At 40.7% G+C, this 21,669-nt stretch overlaps 1 protein-coding gene and 1 pseudogene across 1 annotated transcript; both read right to left on the bottom strand.

The window, feature by feature from the left end:
* Nucleotides 1-692: 692 nt before the first annotated feature.
* On the bottom strand, nt 693-9,996 carry LOC134442205 (complement C3-like; the record flags this gene model as incomplete). Its single annotated transcript, XM_063192459.1, has 8 exons — nt 9,880-9,996; nt 8,602-8,797; nt 8,177-8,345; nt 7,683-7,753; nt 7,106-7,194; nt 1,603-1,685; nt 1,002-1,089; nt 693-798 (listed from the first exon to the last, which is right to left on the bottom strand). Coding segments are annotated over exons 1-8 (909 nt in total), but the record flags the coding sequence as incomplete, so codon positions are not given.
* A 3,144-nt stretch (nt 9,997-13,140) lies between these two features.
* The window catches only part of LOC134442203 (NACHT, LRR and PYD domains-containing protein 12-like), a 43,986-nt pseudogene continuing 35,457 nt past the window's right edge, over nt 13,141-21,669 (bottom strand).

Below are 21,669 nucleotides of genomic sequence, written 5' to 3' on the forward strand. Positions count from 1 at the left end.
GTTTGTCATACATTGGGAATATTGCTCCAAATAATGGTACAAATTAGTTTTTGCCCATCTTTGGACCTCGGCATCTCAACAACCATTGGACCCTTATATTAAATATGATGTGATGTGAAAGTCATGGAACATATCTGACCATGTACCAAGGATGAACCTTGAATGTTGAAATTTGAGGTTTTTATGGACATCTGAAAACCCTTGCAATTTTAATTTCAAAGAAAAGTAGAGGGCCAGCATTAAGGTGTAATTTGACATACCGTGCTGCAAATTGTAATGTATGCTTGTCAGGTCTATGACTCTTAGCCCTGAAAAAATAATGGACCCACCACAAATAGTTTTGGAGATAATTAAGTCTGAATATGGTCACTCAGGCAGTGACACCAAATCATGGGGAGGGGGTGTCCTTATTTACAGATTTTTTGTGGAAAAAGTATGCACAGCTGAAATCTGCAATGGTGGATATGTTCTATTGGATGTTTAAGCCATCACATATATTTTTTTCAAGCAAATCCGAGGGGGTCGAGTGGGGACCATTTGCTGATTCCAGCTGGAATGACCCGTGTGCGTGCGATGGTCCGTGTGTGTGTGATGGTCCTCACAACTATCACCAGTTTTCCCTCTGCCATTTGGAATGTACAGTATGTGTGTGTCTGTTTTTTGTTGCCTGTGTGCATGACATAAGTACTTGCCTTCACTCTCTGAGTTGCTACTGCTACACTCCTGTGGTCTGTCTCCAGATGTTGCAATGAAAACTCAATGAAGGCAGCACCAGTCACCTCCATCCCATTCAAGTACCTGTCACGAACATGACACGCACACACACACACACACACACACACACACACACACACACACACACACACACACACACACACACACACACACACACACACACACACACACACACACACACACACACACACACACACTGCATTTAACTGCAGTATCAGGAATGAAATGAAGCATGGCCAATCTAGAGTATGCAGTACAGTACCTACCTGGCAGTGATATTCACCATGAGTTCCTCATCATCAATGTAGAAATGGGACTTCTGAAGTGACAGCATAATCTCCACTTGGGGCAGGACTATGGGAATCAAAGTGGAGAATGAAGACAGGGGCCAACGTGACTGAGTGGGCTAATGAAAAAAAAAAAATCAAAAACGTCGGAGAATGCGCGCAAATCAGTAGCACAGCTGCTGGACCAAACACAAGGTAACTGAAAGGAAAGGAAAGGTCCGCAACACTGTTTGAGGCTGCCAAAATTTAATAGCACGACGTTTCAGACTATCCGTCCTTCATCGCAGTGCACTACGATGAAGGACAGATAGTCCGAAACGTCGTGCCATTACATTTTGGGAGCATCAAACAGTGTTGTGGACCTTTACTTTCCTTTCAGTGGGCTAATGAGCCCTAACATTGTGCCGGGCACTCGGGTTCGAATTATGTTCATGTATAATACTACTTTCTACCTCTATCTTATAATGTACAGAATACTACTAATTTCCACATCTTTCTACACAATATTACCGTGTCCACCCAGTGGCTTATGTTTGCTTCAAAATGTTATGCTCTTGTAAAATAAACAAAAAATACTCACCATAGTTCTTCACCTCAAAGTTGTAAGTGAAGTTATTCTGTGGTGTACTTTTGAATCTAGTCACAATTGTCCATGTCCCAGTGCTGGCAGAGGGAACAAAACATCCCTTTAGTAAAAAATTAAATAATATTGAAGATATGAATGAATATTTCATTTTGTTAATTGGATTTCCTATGTTGAAAGAGAGAGTCAAACGGAACACTTTTTTTTAATCGTGTATTTTTTTTTCAACTCTCTTCAGTATGTGTAGAATTTATTTGCAGAAATCAAATGTGAATATGAATTTTAGTCTAGGCAGGATTTCTGAAAAGGTGCTTATTTAAGGTCCTGAAGGCAAATCATGTTAATTTTCGGCATACAACTGATTTAGGGGTATTCAAGGGTGCTGAATCCAAATCTGCCGTATGCCGGACGCAAAAATGTACCGAAATGCCTCAAAACGGGCAAAATCCAATATGGCCGCCGCCACCGTGTTAAAATCCTGCAATCACTTTTCTTTTGGACTAAATAAGGTATGAATTTGAAAATAGCACTTATTTTTATGTTTTCAGACATGGGGAAAGCCATTATGTCATCAGATTTAAGATCAGATTGGAGGAAAATGCTTATGTCATTGGCTGGCAGCCATTTTAAAAGCAGAGAGCCTCATATTGTCAACGATTTTTAACATTCTTACTAATCTTTCAAGATCCACAGAAAAAAAATGCTCTTTGTTTCTGTGAACACAAATACTACAGAAAACTGCACTGAACTGTCTACTTTCACCTGAAAAAAGAAGTTTGTGTCTACCTTTTTCCATTCTTTAGTTATGGGCAGTAGAACATGGGATGACACCACAAAAAAACACAGATTTTTGACCCCAAAATACTGCACTTCTCACTGCCCATATTTTTGCTTTAAGGACATATTGTCTTTGATAGTGTTCATGTTTGATATACAACATTTTCAGGGGGGTTGAAGGGTGCTTAATGCCTTTAATTCCCATAGTACATCAAAATGAAGGAATCCAATATGGCCGCCGTCACCAGTCTACAGTGTACATTTCTTTGATTACACAAGGTAAACTCTTAAGTAGGCCTACATTATGTAGCATCAGGTTTTCATACAAGGAGAATTAATTTCCATACTCAGATTTAAGATAGATATCAAAGGAAATTATTTCAGTGTAGACTGAATTCATGTTTGCAACAGGAGATTATCTTTTCCATAAATTGACCATTTGTATTTAAATCTCTCCCTATTTCAATTACACTTTTAATGCATTATACCATGAAAAATGTTCCCACCTCAAACCACCACACAATGTTTCCACACCTCTTCACCCATAAAAAATAAATGACCACAAGAGTCTGAAATCGAATATTTTCTAATATTATCCTTTGTACAATGGGAATTACTTCATGTTTGCCTGTTTAATTGCTGTGCTCAGATCACTGTATATCTAGGCCTATAAAGGGGATCAAGAGGCAGACTGATGTGAATAATATATAGAATAGAATAGAATAGAGTGTACAGATAAGGGAGTGGCATTGTGTGTGTGTGTGTGTGTGTGTGTGTGTGTGTGTGTGTGTGTGTGTGTGTGTGTGTGTGTGTGTGTGTGTGTGTGTGTGTGTGTGTGTGTGTGTGTGTGTGTGTGTGTGTGTGTGTGTGTGTGTGTGTGTGTGTATATATACACAAAGGACATACTCAGGCTGGTATTGCACATCAGTCATCCAAAGTTATTGCATAGATTGTCTTGCTTAATGTACATATTTCAGCTGAGATGGCCACTCTGTGACAATTTATAAAAAACCATTAATTACAAGGCTGGCCTTTGTTCTGTAGTACGGCAAGAATTCAGCTCAACACATTGCACTGTATCAATTATTTCACAACAACCGGAGGATGGAAGGAGATCAGGGGAACAAGAGATTGTAATGAACAGTCAGACAGTCCATGTGTGTGAAATGTGGTTTTAGTCTTTGGTCCTTACTTTGATGATACATCTGTAGTGCCAATGATACATCTGTAGAGACCCAAGAACTCAGAACCAGGATAATGTCCAAGACAATGTCCAAGACAGTGGGAAGTTCAGAAAGGGCTAGGTCTATTCTCTCTATAGGTGTGCCTCCTGAATGCAGCAATGATCTTGTTGGTTTTCTTTTCATTCAGAGAAATTTGTCTCGGCCTCTGTACACCAGGCTGCCACCTTCACTCCCTTTTGCTGGCCATGCTGCAGTCATGGACGGATAGACTTTAGATGGGGGCTCAGCATGCAGCCATGTGGGGATCCAGCCCTGCTGAACAGGGGAGCAGGAGGAAAAGAGAGTCTGTCTGTTATCTTCTGTTGGTAGAATTGTGCAAGTATAGACTTTAAATTGGCCTAGTTAAAATATACTGGAATGTACATCTGCAGTGTATCAATAACAGTGCTCAGCTGGAGAGAGAGAGCCAATGGCAGGCAGAAGAGCAAGTGGTAGTTTTAAGGTGCCTAGGCACAGAAATGGGCACTTCCCTGTCTTTCTCACAGCACATGAACACAATACTCAAAAATGGACTGCTAATTAACCCATTTTGTCCTACGCCCTTTTTGGGAAAGGGTGCCCTCTTCCTATTAAATCCGCAATGTCTCAGCCTCTGAAGCACATACAAACATGAAATGAGTTACATTTAAAAGCCAATACCCTCCCCTTGCATTGTAATGTGTTCATTCAGCTCTAACATACCCACATAGTTAATAAAACAGCTAAAATATCAAGATCCTGAAAAACCTATATGTGTTTCCAGGACACAATGGGTTAAGTTATACGAGGAGGTATCAAAAATCAGAATGTCCTTGCTGACTTGGAATGTCCTTTTTTGAATATTGTGTTCATGTGCTGTGAGAAAGACAGGAGGGTGCCCATTTCTATTAACCTTGCGCACCATCCTACGTAGTTCCGCCAAGAGACTTGACTCCACACTACTTCTGATACCAGTTTATAGGCCTATATATACCAAATATATATGCACATACAGTCACCCTCCTCTACTCTAACCAAAATTGTTTACTTGGTATACTAAGTTAACCTATTCCTAATCACCCCTCCTTGAGTTGCTGAATTGCAGCAACTGCTTGACTCCATGTACTCCATGCCACTTCTTGCAGATGCAGTGTTGAGGCAAGCACAAGTTGTGATGTCTTTGTGTGCCTTGAGAATACATGGGTTCTAAATTTTGTTTATAACCTGACTGCGAACCTAGCCGCGCACAGCTCAGCCTCTGATTGTTGGAAACCGCTGTCTGTCAAAAAAAAAATAGCTCACGTGGTTGGCTGCCAGTGTCTTGCCCCTCTTCATAACATTGTGTTGATAAACAATGAGAACCCATGTATAAGTGGCAGATACAGGACCAGTGGGACTAAAGTCCTGTTCAATACCACCCATCCCACTTCGGTGACTGGCAGGAGGATAGGAAGGGGTATGTGGGCCTGACTCAATATAGAGATTTGATAATGTGGGGCATTTTATGTAACCATGTGACATCTGAATTAGATAGGACTGATCATTGCAAAACGTCATACTTTGCTTTTGTTGCATTTGCAGCCAAAGTGCCATGCAGTGCATGATATTGTGTGTCCTGCCAAATCACTGGAGAGGAGGAGGTTGATAGGCCTAATGGTTGGGAATGAGTTAACATATATCAAGTAAATTCCTCACAATAACATAAACTGTTTTGATCCATGTTTCACCTTTCCACCATTCAAAGATATAATGTAAGCACCGCAATAAAATTGGCAAACAATGAATTCCTAATGCACAAAATGTAGATGTGCATATTATATTTAGGCACATTCAGACTTATGTGTGTAAATTTGTCTCATAATGGAAGAGGTGGATTGAGGTGGACATATTGCATCATGTTATAATAAGCATTAAAATAAAAGTGGAAGTAGAGAAAACATTTTCATTCAAAAGATAAGGTTATTGACATGAAAGTCAACTGTCACTTGTAAACATGAATTCAACCTATGAAATCATGTCCTTTGATTCTAATCTTTAATCTGAGTATGGAGATGAATTCTCCATGTATGACAACCTATAGCTACAATGTAATTAAGAGTCCACCTTGTCTGGTGATGGCGTCCATATTCGATTAATTCATTTTGAGGTAGGCCTATTAAAGAGGTTTTGAGCCTAATACACAGCATATTTGAATATTTGAATTAAGCACCCTTCAAAACCCCTGAAAATGCTGCATATCAAACATGAACACTATCAAAGACACTTTGTCCTTAAAGCACAAATGTGGGTTGAGACAAGTGCAGTATTTTGGGGTAAAAAAATATTATTTTTTTTTGTGTCACCCTATGTTCCTGTTGCAATCATGAATTCAGACTACACTGAAATAATTTCCTTTGATATCTATCTTAAATTATTTGGAAATTAATTCTCCCTGTATGAAAACCTAATGCTACATAATGTACTTAAGAGTTTACCTTGTGTAATCAAAGAAACATACACTGTAGACTGGTGACGGCGGCCATATTGGATTCCTTCATTTTGATGTACTATGGGAATATACATTTATTTATACATCATATTGGCATTAAGCACCCTTCAAACCCCCTGAAAATGTTGCACATCAAACATGAACACTATCAAAGACAATATGTCCTTAAAGCAAAAATATGGGCAGAGAGAAGTGCAGTATTTTGGGGTCAAAAATCAGTGTTTTTTGTGGTGTCATCCCATGTTCTACTGCCCATAACTAAAGAATGTAAAAAGGTAGACACAAACTTCTTTTTTCAGGTGAAAGTAGACAGTTCAGTGTAGTTTTCTGTAGTATTTGTGTTCACAGAGACAAAGAGCATTTTTTCTGTGAATCTTGAAAGATTAGTAAAAATGTTAAAAATCGCTGACAATATGAGGCTCTCTGCTTTTAAAATGGCTGCCAGCCAATGACATAAGCATTTTCTTCCAATCTGAGCTTAAATCTGATGACATAATGGCTTTCCCCATGTCTGAAAACATAAAAATAAGTGCTATTTTCAAATTCATACCTTATTTAGTCCAAAAGAGAAGTGATTGCAGGATTTTAACACGGTGGCGGCGGCCATATTGGATTTTGCCCGTTTGAGGCATTTCGGTACATTTTTGCGTCCGGCATACGGCAGATTTGGATTCAGCACCCTTGAATACCCCTAAATCAGTTGTATGCCAAAAATTAACATGATTTGCCTTCAGGTGTCAACTTTTTAGAAAAATGACCCTGACTATTTGTTATAAATGTAAAATGTGTAAAATTTAAATCAAATTTAAATTAAAATTTGATCTGGCGGGTTGCGATGGGTTAAGGCACCATACCAGTACACTGGGGACCCAAATTCGATTCCGACTTGAGTTCATTTCCCCATTTCTCATTCCTACCTATCCCCTGTCACACTCTCTCATTGCTCTGTCCAAGGAATTGCATAAAAGCCACAAAAAATACATTTTTCTTAATTCTTCAATTGTTTTTTTAAATAAACTCCCCAAAACCAGACCTTCCGAAGGCTTGAAGTTTGTAATCTCCTGAGCAGACACCCTTGTGTGGGGTCAAATCCTCCCGGCTTACTACTGCCCCTTCCGCATCCTGAGAAAGAGGGGAAAACGATCAGTGGTGCGTTTCTTGTCAACATCGCTGCTAACTAAGTTAGAAACTTACCTGGTTGCAATACAATTTCGAAACTGGTTAGCAACGATGCTTTCGAGACACGGGGTCAAGAAGCAGAGTGAAGAACTTGCGTGTTGTAGTGCTGAAGAAATATCGCTACACAGTAGAAAATGTTAATTCAACACTTAGAGATATTTATACACAGATGCCATTGGATTTGAAATAAAATACAATTCAGTCACAAACTAGTTTATTTTTGCCCAATTGAGTGAATATATTTTTACACAACCCTAAATCAAATCCACACACTAGTCACGGCAGCTGACGGCGGGGTATTTTTTTTTCTCAACAAACCATGCTAAGAGGCCCCAGCAAAAGAAAAGGACAGGAGGTATTAGTTTGACTTGGAACCATGAGAACAGGCCATTTGCTCACTAACTAAGTGAGTAATACCATTATTTACTGACCACTACATCCACAGTTACTGGCTCTTCTGAAGGTTTCATGGAGACATCCAGGCTGTAGATTCTATAGCGAACTGCAGAAGAAATGATAATAATAAAAACGTTATCCTGCGTCAGATGTGAAATCCATCAAGATTCATTTTCAAGGTTAACCCCTTTGGGCAGACCCTATGTACAGTAATAACCTTACTCTCACCACAATTGTCTTAATCTTGTCTTGTCTTAATTGTCTTAATCTTGAGGTCATTGTAAAGTTGTTATTATGTACTTGAGCATTATAAGCAAAGAGTGAACGGTCTGCTGGCGTGCCATCTGCACAAAGGGGCAACTCAAGTGAATTATGATAGCAACTTGGTAGATTTGATAAATATTTTTTAGTGCTTTCATGGCCAACTGACTGGTTTGTGGTTGAAATACCACACCGACTACAAAGTACCATATATGGACATGCCTTAGTAAGATATACATATAATAGGGAAAATAATAAATATGCTGACCAGTGCTGGATGGTGTGTATATGGTCTTGTCAGTCTGTACAAAGATGTATCCGGACTGAAAGGAGACCAGCACCACTCTCTCCATCACCTTCGCTGGGAACTGGGCTATCAGATACACGTACTGGTTTATGCCTCTGTCGTCATCGAAGACACCATCTCCCATCGGGATCTAGCAGAGAGTAAATTCAGGAAACAAAGACAGGACAGCACTGTCATTATGGTAAAGTATGTCCCCAGCCTAAATTCAACAAAACAAAAGGCAGCACTCTCATATTTAATGGTGCAGTATGCCCTCAGCCTAAATTAAACTAGTAATTCACTTCGGGGTAATAAAGGATTCATTCATTTCATTCATTCTGTTTTTTTGTACTTCTATTGGCATGTTCATGAATCATTTTACTGTGCAATATAGTATATACACTCACTGTGATTTCTACCAGTGCTTGATAGTTGTTGTTCTGGCTTAGCTGTAATGTCTGCTCGGCTAACAGCTTGGTCTTGAATGGAAAGTCTTTCACCCTGACTGTGACGTCAAAAGCACCTCCAGTGTAATCCTGTGCCTCCACAAACACTTTCTCTGGGGCGCCCACCCTCAGCGGGTTAGGAGCCGACATTACAAACCTACAGGAGGTTAGATGAGAAAGGTGAGAGGTTTACTACTAATTCATGCATGCTAACTGTAATGTCCAGGGGGGCCTCCAGTAAAGTTTTGGGCCTGTAGTTAAGTCGTTTTTCAAGGATATGATCAAAAGAAGAGCTTGTTCAAGGTCATTGACTGGCATTGCATTACATTTTATTGCATTGCATTGCATTGCTTTGCTAAATGCATCCTATATGTTTGAAATTTATTTTCTCAACATACAGTATTTGAATGGCAAAAATGCACACATACACACTGTAGATGAAAGGACATCTGAACAGTCATTTCCATTAATCAAAAGTAAAAAAAAAAGTTTGTCATTTTGCAAAAAATCCTTCAAATGTTAGTGTTTGGGTGACACACGGGTAGGCAGGCAGTTCCTGACCCACTGTATAAGTGGTAAAATTGAATTGTCTCAAGATGTTGCAGTTTCCCTTAGAGACTGGCCCGCAATAAAGATAGTGCAGCTCGTTGGTTCATCTTTAATATAGGCAGTAGACGAAGCCAATTATAAAAAAACCCTAACTCCATTTCTGAAGACCTGCACTTCTATATTTTTAGAGAACACTGTTGTTGGTTTGGCTTACATTCATCTACTTGATAATACATATCAATAGTTATAATACATAAATAAAATAAAAAATATGCAATTTTGATAGCTTTGTATTAAATAAAAATTAATTAAGATTATTTTCTGAAAAGGCACTTAGGGGGTTTTGCATCTGAACTCTTCAAATGCAGTGGGGCTGTGTAAAGAGCTGGTCTACGCCGCAAATACCCATGCTGTTTTTTTGGACTAGGACCAGCTCTGACCAAGTCCCTACAGTAGACGAATAAAGGTCAAAGGTTATAGGGGGTGGAGAGAGAGAGTGTGAGATAGAGAGAGAGAGAGAGAGAGAGGGAGAGAGAGAGAGAGAGAGAGAGAGGAGAAAGAGGAGAGAGAGAGAGAGGAGAGAGGAGAAAGGGAGAGAGAGAGAGAGAGAGAGAGAGAGAGAGAGAGAGAGAGAGAGAGAATATCAGACAGACAGACAGACAGACAGACAGATCACATCTCAATACTCACAGTGGGCTGCATTGCGTGAGAGTGGGAAGATAGAGGATGGCAACAACCAGCCACACCTCCATCACCACCAGCTGCATACCAAAATGTCCGTTCATCCGTCCGTCCATCCACCCTATTGAGCTGGACACTTCCCATTACAAAATATATATTTAAACTTATATGGCTATACAAATCTGATCAAATCTTTTATAAGAAATGTCCTACTATAGTATGTGCAATATAGGTAAGCAGACAGTCATACGCATTCCATGTACTGCATAGAATGTATGTGTGCCTTACTGTATGATGAAATGAGTCATGGACCACTTTTACAGTATGCAACATACACTAACTGCATACGTAGTTCATATATGAATCATTTTCTAAGCTTTTATATCAATCTTTTTCCTACGTTTTGTCTACCTCTGAGTGCTCTCAGACCTCTCTTTCAAGACACTCCAGACTTGCTTATCGACCCTTTGTGTGGGGGTTAAAGTAAGCTACACATCAAAGCATTTTCGACATCTTCGTAACTATGTGTGTGTAGGCCTATGTGTGTGATCGTGTAACTCAAAGGTTAAACAATTTACAACTACAGTTACATCGTAGTTTTTTTTTAATCAGCTGATTGTACTTGTAGTAAGCATACAGAGTGTGTAGTGTGAAATATTGAGTGTTAGGTGCCTACCACGATATCAGTGCTCAACCTTCTCAACCCTTTGCTTTAACAGCTCTGGATGTCCCAGTCACTGAGTTACAGATTTCATAACTTAGCCGGTATGGAAGGACACCCGTAAGTCCTGCACAATATTTTAAAAAATCGTCGACCTCGCTTCAAGAGGATATTAACCATAAAACAGTGTTTTACCTGTCTCGATGTCACTGTTCAACCCCTCTCAAAGATTTGTGAAAGTCATTTCAACAGCTCTGGACTTTCCCAGAGGCTGTGTGTGGGCATTGGGTAATTTGGCTTGTCGGTTTGCCTACACAGGGCTGACTCCAGCAGATATATGTTGTTTTCAGCAGCTACACATTGTTTAACAACTTCAGTTTGGAAAGAAGAAATGTGTAATAATGAACAATGTTCCGTGTTCAATTAAAAGTGATACAATCGTGTTTAGTAATTTAGGATCCAACATGTTGTGATGTCAAGTATAGCCTACAGTGGGGCTTTCCCCCCTAAGCAATCAATGACTCAGCAGAAACAGAAAGTAGGTCAAAAAACTTTGGCCAAACAAACCAACTCCCCAAACCCCCACTCCAACTCCACAGACACAGACACACAGACACACAGACACACAGACACACAGACACACAGACACACAGACACACACACACACACACACACACACACACACAGATCTCTTCGTCTCTCTATCTCTCTCTCTGTCTCTAATAGACACACACATGAGTAGAAAAAGCACAAAAACGATGACAACAATGACACTTTTATTACAACAATGACACAGAATTAATTTTCCGTCACATTTAATAGTAGTTTTAAAAGTATTTGGTTTGCATACAGTATGTTTACGTGCACCTGTAGAATTTGTATACATATCTGTACTTCAGACAACCCCATGTGATGTGTTAATATGTGTAATACATTATTTGTCAATAGGCAGCTACTGTACGTCTGCATCAGTCATTGTATTCAGCACCTTTGAATGGCATTATTATTTTACAGCTTATGTTTTTTTTACTGATTATTTACATCTTAAATCAATGATGACATTAGTTTCTATTTACGCTTACAAATTACATAATATAAATTGAAAAACATTTTTTAAATATAAATTCTTATTAATATACACTTAATTTACAGCCGTACTCAAAATAGGCCTATTACAAATCCATTAATTTACATTGAAATGTATTTACGATACACTTAATTTACAGCTGTACTCACCATACAATTACAATTGCTTCATGTCAGCCATCTTTCCTTTCACATGTGTATAAGATACAGTAGAGCACATTATATACATACTTGGAGGATAATGAGAAACGGTATGAGTTTAGATCATAAAACGATAAAAAGATATCTGCAGTACTGTACATAATTCTGCAGTAATTAATATCACACATGTAGACAAATTATATTTGTATTTACAGTACTACAGAGTGTACTACATACTTGGGGGGTAAGGAGCATTCATTCTGTACATTACTTTGTACTGCTCATCATTGTAATCAGAGAGACCAGTCTAATATTGCAAAGAAGTATAGTAACACTCAGTATAAGGGCAACATCATATGAGCTCAACACTCAACTTTCATTTTGAAATAGTTTTCCCAATACACTTTATGTACAGCTATTCTTACATGCGTAAACACTTTTGATTACAAGGTCTACTACATACTTTGAGGTTACATGATAAACACAATGTGGCTTTGCAGTATTGTAAACAATGAAATCATACAATGGAATTACACAGAAATACAAAATACACAGCAAAATTTACATTACATTAACAGCATATTAAAAGAAGGCCAAATGCTAAAGGTTTGCAAAACGTGTGTGTGTGTGTGTGTGTGTGTGTGTGTGTGTGTGTGTGTGTGTGTGTGTGTGTGTGTGTGTGTGTGTGTGTGTGTGTGTGTGTGTGTGTGTGTGTGAGAGAGAGAGAGAGAGAGAGAGAGAGAGAGAGAGAGAGAGAGAGAAGAGAGAGAGCGAGAGAGAGAGAGAGCGAGAGAGAGAAAATAATAAAAAACTGCATATAATAAATAAAAACGAGAGTCAGAGATGGAAAGAAAGAGGGTGGAAGGTTTGAAAGAGAGAAATCAGAACTATGGAATACAAAGAAATTAGGAAGTGAGAAGAGATAAAAAAAGAGAAAAAAGAAGTGAAAATTGAGAGAGATGAGAGATGAAGGAAAAGAAAAAGAAATACAAGATAAATGAAAGGAAAATAGACAAAAAGAGAGATAGAAAAAAGAAGGAAATAAAAATGGAGGAAGCATAGAAAGACAGAAAAGTCTTTGCTTTGGCATTCTCCTTCCTTCCTCCCACAATGTGGCTTTGCAGTATTGTAAACAATGAAATCATACAATGGAATTACACAGAAATACAAAATACACAGCAAAATTTACATTACATTAACAGCATATTAAAAGAAGGACGAAAGAAGAGGAAGTAAGCATGAGGAGCTTATGTGTTCATTGAACTCCCAAGACAAAGTCCCTTCTGTGCAATAAAGGTGTATTAATTAATTAATTAATTAATTAATTAATTAATTAATTAATTCATTCATTCATTCATTTATTCATTCATTCATTCATTCATTCATTCGATCTGGCACAGCGACACTGAGGAGCGACAAGCAACCTCAAACCCAGGATAGAGGGGCTCGGTGAAAGTGGAATGGAACGTGTGCAGGTGTTTTAGTGTGCCGGAAGAGACGCTGTAGAAGGACAGAGTGCCGGCCAGGTGGTCCAGGTACACTCCTACTCTACTGGAGCGGGGAGAGTACACTCCTGGTCTTTTGGTGCGGATGGAGGGATGGGGTATGGCAGTGTCTTTATTATTGTGCCAGACAGAGTAGCTGCCAGTAGAGCAGTAGAGTGACCAGGACTTGGCATTCCGTCCCATCATGACATCATCACCCTTCCCTTTCCTCTTGATGCTTTTATAGGCCACACCTATATGAGCCCAGCGCCCACTCCACTCAGCCTCCCAGTAGCAGCGTCCAGACAGGCCCTCTCTACACAACACCTGTTCCCAGTGGTTAAATCTGTCCGGGTGGTCGGGATAAGGCTGCTTCTCATCCACATATGTCACCTTTCTGTTCCCCTTAGAGAGAGAGAGATGTCTGTGTGCTGTGTTTGGATCCAGTGTCACATCGTAGGCATCTGCAGACAAGAGGAGAACACGTTTGACACAGTGGTGTAGTCTACTTTTTATGGTGGGTATACTGTATATTTGAGATTTTTTTAATGGGTATACTGTATATATTTGTGCCATTCAAAACAATGGATCAATCAATTTTAAGTGGGTATACTGAAATCCCTGAAATTTAGAAGTGGGTATACTCCGTATATCCGCGTTCTACGTAGACTACACCACTGGTTTGACAGACACACACAGAGACACAGACACAGACACAGACACAGACACACACACAGAGAGAGAGAGAGAGAGAGAGAGAGAGAGAGAGAGAGAGAGAGAGAGAGAGAGAGAGAAAGAAATTAAGAAATTAAGAAATGAAGAAAGAGAGGAATACACACACCAACTGCGGCCAGTGCAGTCTCTGGGCGGATGCACACCCTGCGACAGACAGAAAGTGACAGCTCATCTAATACTCGATCGCCATGTGCACTACTTCCGACTGTCATCTATGGTGGTGGCGGTGGCATATGTGCATGCGGAAAAACCCCCACACAAACAACTATTTTTCAATATTTTTTTTGTACATGGGTACTATGCAGGCACTTAACACATTACAACATGAAGACATGTCATGCTAAATGGGCAATACTGTTGTGCAAGAGGTTCCTTACGAGCAGCCTATTATTTGGCTTTTGTTGGTGTCTTCAGCATTTTCTTTTATCTGTGCTTTGCCTCAAGAATCCCACTGATCCAATTGATGTGCGTCTGACCAGGTGTGTAATTGTTTGTTTCTTATTTGAAGTTTTAATTTTAAGAAGATACAATGCCAGGCAGTCAGCTTGAATGCCAGCTAGCATAAATTGCTAGACGGTAGGCGGAATGTTCATACCACGGCTGGGGTGATCACCTGCTAATAAGTCCAAGGTGGGACAAGGGGTATGCTTCGGAGGGACAATGTGGGACAGACCATATTATTATTATTATTATTATTAATTTATTAATTTATTTTAAATATTTTTATTTACTTATTTTTCGTAGTGGTGTATCCCCCTAAATCTTGGGCCTTATATGCCACAAGGCCTATTAACCTAAACATTATGGATGTGGCCATTATAATAGCCTATCATGCAACCAGTGTTTAGTTTTTCCTTTCTAAATACTGCAAATATAGACTATAGATGAAATGTAATGTCAGTGTCAATGTCAGTGCTTAACCCACACAGCCCTAATAAATGGGCAACATTTAGACTATTTAGGCATTGTCAGCAGACGTCTCCTTTGAAACAATAAGTGAACATAATTTTAGTCTTTTGAAAAGACCAGCTACACCTTGTGCATCTGTGCAGTTTTGCCAAATTGGTAGCTCATGAGGACCCATAGGGTACTTTGTAGGCCTACACCTTTAAGGACCTGTACATTGTACAATAAAAGCCAAATTTTAGCAAGCTACAACATCACAGCATTTGGGGAAACATTTCAACATTTGGATAGAGTAGGCCTAGAGAGTAGTAGAGAGTGCTTTGTTGTCACTAGGCCTATATAAATGCAATGAGATTAGTATTCCTAGCTGACAATTCTTGCTCTTATCTATATTCTTTCACAAATGCCAGGAGGGCACGTAATGGCTGCAGGGTGGCACCGTGTAGTTGAAATATCTAGTCCTCTACCGTGAATCACAGCATGTGAAGGGAAACTGCATTTAGAAATAACCCAACCTAGGTAACTGAATTCCTGATTCACTGATGCATTCTGTTGCAAACGTCATGGACTAGTGTCTGTTTTCACATTGATCTAAGGTGTTGTTGGATTCTCCTAACTGGACAAAAAAACAACACTACACTCGCGTTGCGATGTGCGCGTCACATCGGTATTGAGAACTGCCGCTACTCGCGGTTAGCTTTCATAATATAGAAAGCATAACAAGGAAGAATCGGTCGGTTTGCTGCTTGGACAAGGTTTTAAAAAGAAGCATGGAACGAAGTTATATCCCACCTCTGACTTGCTTTGATGCAGGTGGGTCTTGGAACCCCTGTTTGACTGACTAGGCCTATGTCTCAGGAATAGATAGACTTTTTTCCCTTCGAGCACACTTGATTATGCGGGACAAACTCTCAATTCGCGGGATGCATGATTTTGGCTTTAAACGCTGTACACACACGCGCTACCCGGGACTGGTGGTCACCCTAACCACGGCACATCGGCCTGGTGAAGTTTGCAGATGACACAACTCTGCTGTTGAACCACCTGGCCAAGTGATGCAGCGACAAAAATCTCCTGCTGAAAGTCAGCAAGACAAAGGTGATTGTTGTCAACTTCCAGAAAGGACACCGCCAACTCCTGCCACAGACCATCGATGTTGCTGCTGCGGAGAGGGTGAGCAGCACAACATTCCTTGGAGTGCACATCAGTGATGACCTCTCCTGGATCACGACACTGCATCACTGGCCAAGAAAGGCCAGCAACGCCTTCCTGTGCAAACTAAGGCATGCGAGCAGGGGCGCCACCAGAAATTTTGGGCCCTATGAAAGATTCGAATTTTGGGCCCCTTAAGGGCCCCTGTTAGTGCTTTTGGGCCCCTTAAGGGCCCCTGTTAGTGCTTTTGGGCCCCCTTAAGGGCCCTTGTCAGTGCTTGGGCCCTTAGAATTTGTAACATCTTTCCCCCCTAGCAGCACCCATGCATGCGAGTACAGAAAGAGTTACAGGTGCCTCCAGTCCAGAACCAGCAGACTGGCCAACAGCTTCACCCCCCCCCCCCCCCCCCCCCCCCCCCCCCCCCCCCCACAGCATGGTCTGTTCCAGCCACCAGGCAGACTGGAAGATACCCTACTAACAATTTTTAGTTCCAAGAAGGTTCCTGGAACACAAGCCCTTGGTTCCAGTTTAGTCCTGATTACGTTCCCACTTGGTTGACAGGAAAGTTTAATTTTAGTAGAATGTTACATGTGTGGTTCCCAGTCCGTTCCCCCAACATTCTCTCACCGGCCCTTTTTTCTTGTTCATGTCATGTTTGTTCCCTCGCCGTTCCCATGTGGTTCCCTTAACCTTGTTGGTCACATATTTGGTTCTCCAGACGTGCTCCTGTTGTTCCCCCAACCTAGTTTATTATGTGTTATGGTCCTGCCCCCCCTATCCTTCACCATGATTGAGGTACCCTGATCATGATACTGTACCACCTCCCATGCTCCACCGTGACTGTAACACCCTGTGCATGGCACCACTCTACCATACTGCACTGTTAAGGTAATGTTTAGAGCTGCCTGATACAAGTACATGTATGAGATCTATATATTTTTTTTTATATGTGCAGACCTGTACCACAATGAAATTAAGAGTCAGTTGAGTTGTATGAACACATTCCAGTGGAAATTAATATACAATGTCTTCCTTAATGTGGAATTTAAAGAACCTCTTCTACATCAAGTGCACAATGGAGCAAGCAAGGTAACAACTGCTGTTACTGGCTATCTCACAAAGCAAGGCACAAGATGAAGTTAGCAAGCTAACAAATGCCATAAGCCAAAAGTGCTATTAGCTGGCTTGCAAAGCACACCTACAAAGTAGGCAAGCAAGTGCTATGCTGTGCCATGCTAACCAGCCAACAGACAGGCAGGCAAACAACTAAAGCACTGTGACAGTCCAGGTTTATATACAGGCTCAAATATACCATGTGACCAGAGTGATTAGGAATTTTGGCAGGTGCAAGCAATAATGGAATCATGACATACCAGCCCTTAGTAATTAGGTGTGGCCAGGTGCTGATGGACAGGTTGGTTGTGATGGGGCTGCTTGTTTCCGGCAAGGGTGTAACAAGTTCTCAAAATGTTTCAATCACTCACCACTTCATCATCTTTTTTGTGATGTGTGCATAGGCAAACCTTAGATCAACCCAACCAATTAATGATTTAATCGGGTGGACATTCATCATTACTTGAAGTAAACAGTGGCCATGCATGCAAGGTTGGGGGAACATCAGTAGCACGTCTAGGGAACCAGACATGACCAGACCTATAATGTAACCAACAAGGTTATGGGAACCATATGGGAACAGTGAGGGAACAAACATGAAAAGCAATAAAGGCACGTTGAGAGCACAGTGAGGGAATGAAATGGGATCCACACATATCCTGTTCTGGGAACGGAAATTAAACTCTCCTGCCAACCCAATGAGAACCGAAACAGAACCAAAAATGACGTATCCGAAACGTATCCAGAACCGAACCAGAAGCAATGGCTGCTTGGTTTTTACTGTAACCAAAGGGAACGTTTTTAGGTAGAAGATCTTGGTTTGGTTACAAACCTAACCTGTAGAGAACCAAAAGGCAAATGTTCTCTTTACGTTCTCTGTTACTAGGGTAGGACCCTGCTCGCTTTCTTCGTCTCGCTTTCTTCATCTCTCTCTCTCTCTCTCTCTCTCTCTCTCTCTCTCTCTCTCTCTCTCTCTCTTACACACACACACACACACACACACACACACACACACACACACACACACACACACACACACACACACACACACACACACACACACACACACACAAGCACCTGTGGAAATGCACATGTGACTGCTGGGCCCCTGCAACATCCAGCACACACAATACACCCCTAATAGTTCAGAATGAAGTCCAGTTGGAGTGCTTCCTGGAACTGTCTAGTTTTTTAAGATGGTGCTCTTTGGTGACAGGCTTGGTTGATTTCAAAAAAGTTTGAGAAATACCAAGGCACTCATCTTCTTTGTAATTAAAATGCCTTTATTTTGTTGGGCATAGCATGATTAAAATACTTCGACGCGTTTCGGCATGAAGCCTTCGTCAGGAAGTGTGCCCCTAATACTGCTGCCCCTCATGGAAAACACAGCGCACACACACACACACACAAACCCACACACAACCTATAGGACAACTCTGTGTGACTGCAGCTTACCTGCACTATCAGATCTCCACTTCCAAGAACTGCTTGCACTATGTGACTTTGCACCTCCAAGTATGCTGATAAAATGCTGATACTTTGACCACTTGACTACAATGGACTATGTGCAGTCCAGCATAGCCCTGACTTATTTTTGTATTTTACTAGTATTATTGTCGTTGTCATCATTATGTCTTCTAATCTTTTCCCCTATATGCTAAATATTAAATGTTAAATTGTTATTTATTACACTATCACTTACTGTTGCTGTCATGGGCACAGAGAGTGGGGGGGACGGGGGGGACGGGGGGGACATGACGTACCCAGATTTTCATTCACCTGGACCCGTCCCCCTCACTTTTATGGAGAAAATATTTGATTTCTGCCTTTGCATTTTGCAATGTGCGAGTAGCGCTTCCCTGGACCATTCACTTTCATATGTGGCAAAAAACAGTATTACACTTTCTACGTAAATGGCTCTGTCAGCTGACTCAACAGTGACACCAGGTAGCGACATAGAATCTTTATGCTTGCGATGGTGTGGTGAGGTATTGCAGAATGAAGCAAATTAATTGAAGTTAATGGCAGTAAATCTATTTTTTGATTGGCTAACAGCCACTGAAGTCCCAGATTTGAAGCGCCATAAACTTTTTGCTTCTCACAGTGATCGGCTTGAGTTGACAGGGCTAGATTCAGGAAGTGGAGCTAAGAGCAGACGTCATTTTTAGCCTACATTACATTTTTGTCTCCAGTTGCTTTTATAATTGAAGTTAATCTCGAAGACAGTCCCTTTCTTGCTAGCTATGATGTGGATTACAAAACTGTGGAACGTGAAGGCTGGTGGTGGGAAACGCATGGATTAAAAGTTGGGATACTGCTTTCAAGACAACGTTTTAAGCTAAGGTCAATATGGGTTCATGTCCACTGTGACGCTGTTTGTAGTTGCTGAAGTTAACTGATGTTAATTGTTCAGAAGGGCTTTTTTGGTCTCTGTCTCTGTTTTCGAGTGAAAAGACCGCTAGGGCCATGCCATGGCAGCTGTCAATCAAGTAGCCAACATAGGTAGCTATCCTGCTCAATGCCCCTTGGTCTGTAGCTGTCAACATCTGACTTCATTTCTTTTGTAGCGCCTTTTTGGAATGATGACTGCGGTGGTGTCATTCTGATGGATGCATTTTACTGCGGGTTGTTAAGTGGCGGTATTACAACGCAAACGTGTGGATTTGGCTAGAATTTTTAAAGCACGATTGTACAGTCTCTCCAGTGGTCTTGTTGCTGTGAGACCTGCCTGTGACCATGCAGTTATACAGTAGCCAAGGTGAGAGAGAATCATTGAATGCAGATATATATTTGCTGCTTCAAATGATAAACAATCTCTAATTAGTCTAAAAGTGCATAATTTAAATCTAACTGTTTTGCTGATCTTCTTTATATGTTTATCAAATCTAAGATGTTCATCCAATATCAGGCCAAGGTATTTAACCTCTGTAACCTGATTTATTGGTTTGTCAAAGATACTAATGTTTAAGATTGTGGATGTGGTGCGCCTCCCACTGTTTTACTTACATTGAGTGCTAGACATGACCTGTTCAGCCAGTGAGCTACAGTCTCCAGTTGTTCATTTAATTTTTGTGAGACTCCAGCCTATTTTTTTTTACATAAGCATATAAAACAGCATCGTCTGCATACATTTGAAAACCTGCGTCTGGACAGGAGTCAGGGAGATCATTTATGAACATACTGAAGAGTATCAGTCCCAATACCGAACCCTGCGGAATGCCCGTTTTAACTTTTTGTAGTGATGACTTTGCATTGCCGATGGCAACACATTGTTCACGGTTTGTGAGATATGATTGGAACCAGGCCACTGTCCTTTCTGTTAAATTATAGTTAACAAGTTTAGATAATAGAATGTTATGATTAACAGTGTCAAATGCTTTTCTCAAATCTAAAAATACTGCCCCTACCAGGTTTCCTTTGTCTATGTTAGATTTAAATTGCTCTAAGAGAAAGCAGTTAGCGCTCTCTGTGGAAAATTTAGCTCTAAAACCAAATTGTAATGGGTGTAAGTGTTTGTTACCCTCTAGGTGGTTCATCAGTTGTGTGGCAACTGCTTTTTCCAGGACCTTGGATAGGGCAGGCAGGATGCTGATGGGCCGATAGTTAGTTAATTGGTCCTTCGCACCACTTTTAAATATTGGGGCAACCTTAGCTTGTTTCCACGCTTCAGGGAATACCCCCTTTGTTATAGAGGTGTTAACCAGGTGGGTCAACGGGTCAGCGAATGCATCAATATGTGGCTAGCTATATCTAAATTAAAAAGATCTTTGGAGTAGGTCGTTTTTAGCTTTTTAATCATTTGTACTACTTGAGTTTTTGATACCTGTTGAAGTTCTAACATGTGCGGCCATTACTAGGGTCATAGGTGTACACTGACTGTCATGCCAAAGAGCCTAGTTCTGTAAGCAGAGAGCATGGCAAGATTGTTGGAATTGAAGGAATTCAGCATCCCAGGCAGAACATTTGGTTTCATAGCATTCAGATAAGCTGAAGCCGACCCTGAAGCAACGTTGTAGACCTAGAAGTGAAAAAATGCTGAATGGAAAAATCTATATGAAATGTTCCTAAACTTACAACTGAACCCGCACTAGGGGGCATAACTGGTCCTAACTCCGGCAGAGAAAGACACGCGACAGGATAGGGTATCATAAATGGCAGTTATAGAATTTGCGGTGACCAGTTAACCACCGGTTAAAGAGACTCGATAGAGAGAGCTTGATTTTTAATTTTTTTGTCGACATCCCTACTCAGTATTATTTATTCATCACTTTACTATTATTGGTCCATTACTGTTACTTGTCCTGTCTTACACTTTGAGATCAGTCTGTAAATGTCAGTCCTGCGTAGGCCTATGTCTATGTCCTTGCATATAGAGAGAAGAAACATAATTTCATTTTCCTTGTATCCTGTGTGCATCCTGTGCGCCAAACCAGCCTCCTCTGACACATACTGACAAGGTGCAAAACCAGCCTCTCTCAGGGATGGCACCAAAACCAAAGCTCAAAATCGAGGCTGGAACAC

The sequence above is a fragment of the Engraulis encrasicolus genome, unplaced genomic scaffold (genome assembly GCF_034702125.1).
Source record: "Engraulis encrasicolus isolate BLACKSEA-1 unplaced genomic scaffold, IST_EnEncr_1.0 scaffold_124_np1212, whole genome shotgun sequence".
Taxonomy (NCBI): Eukaryota; Metazoa; Chordata; class Actinopteri; order Clupeiformes; family Engraulidae; genus Engraulis; species Engraulis encrasicolus.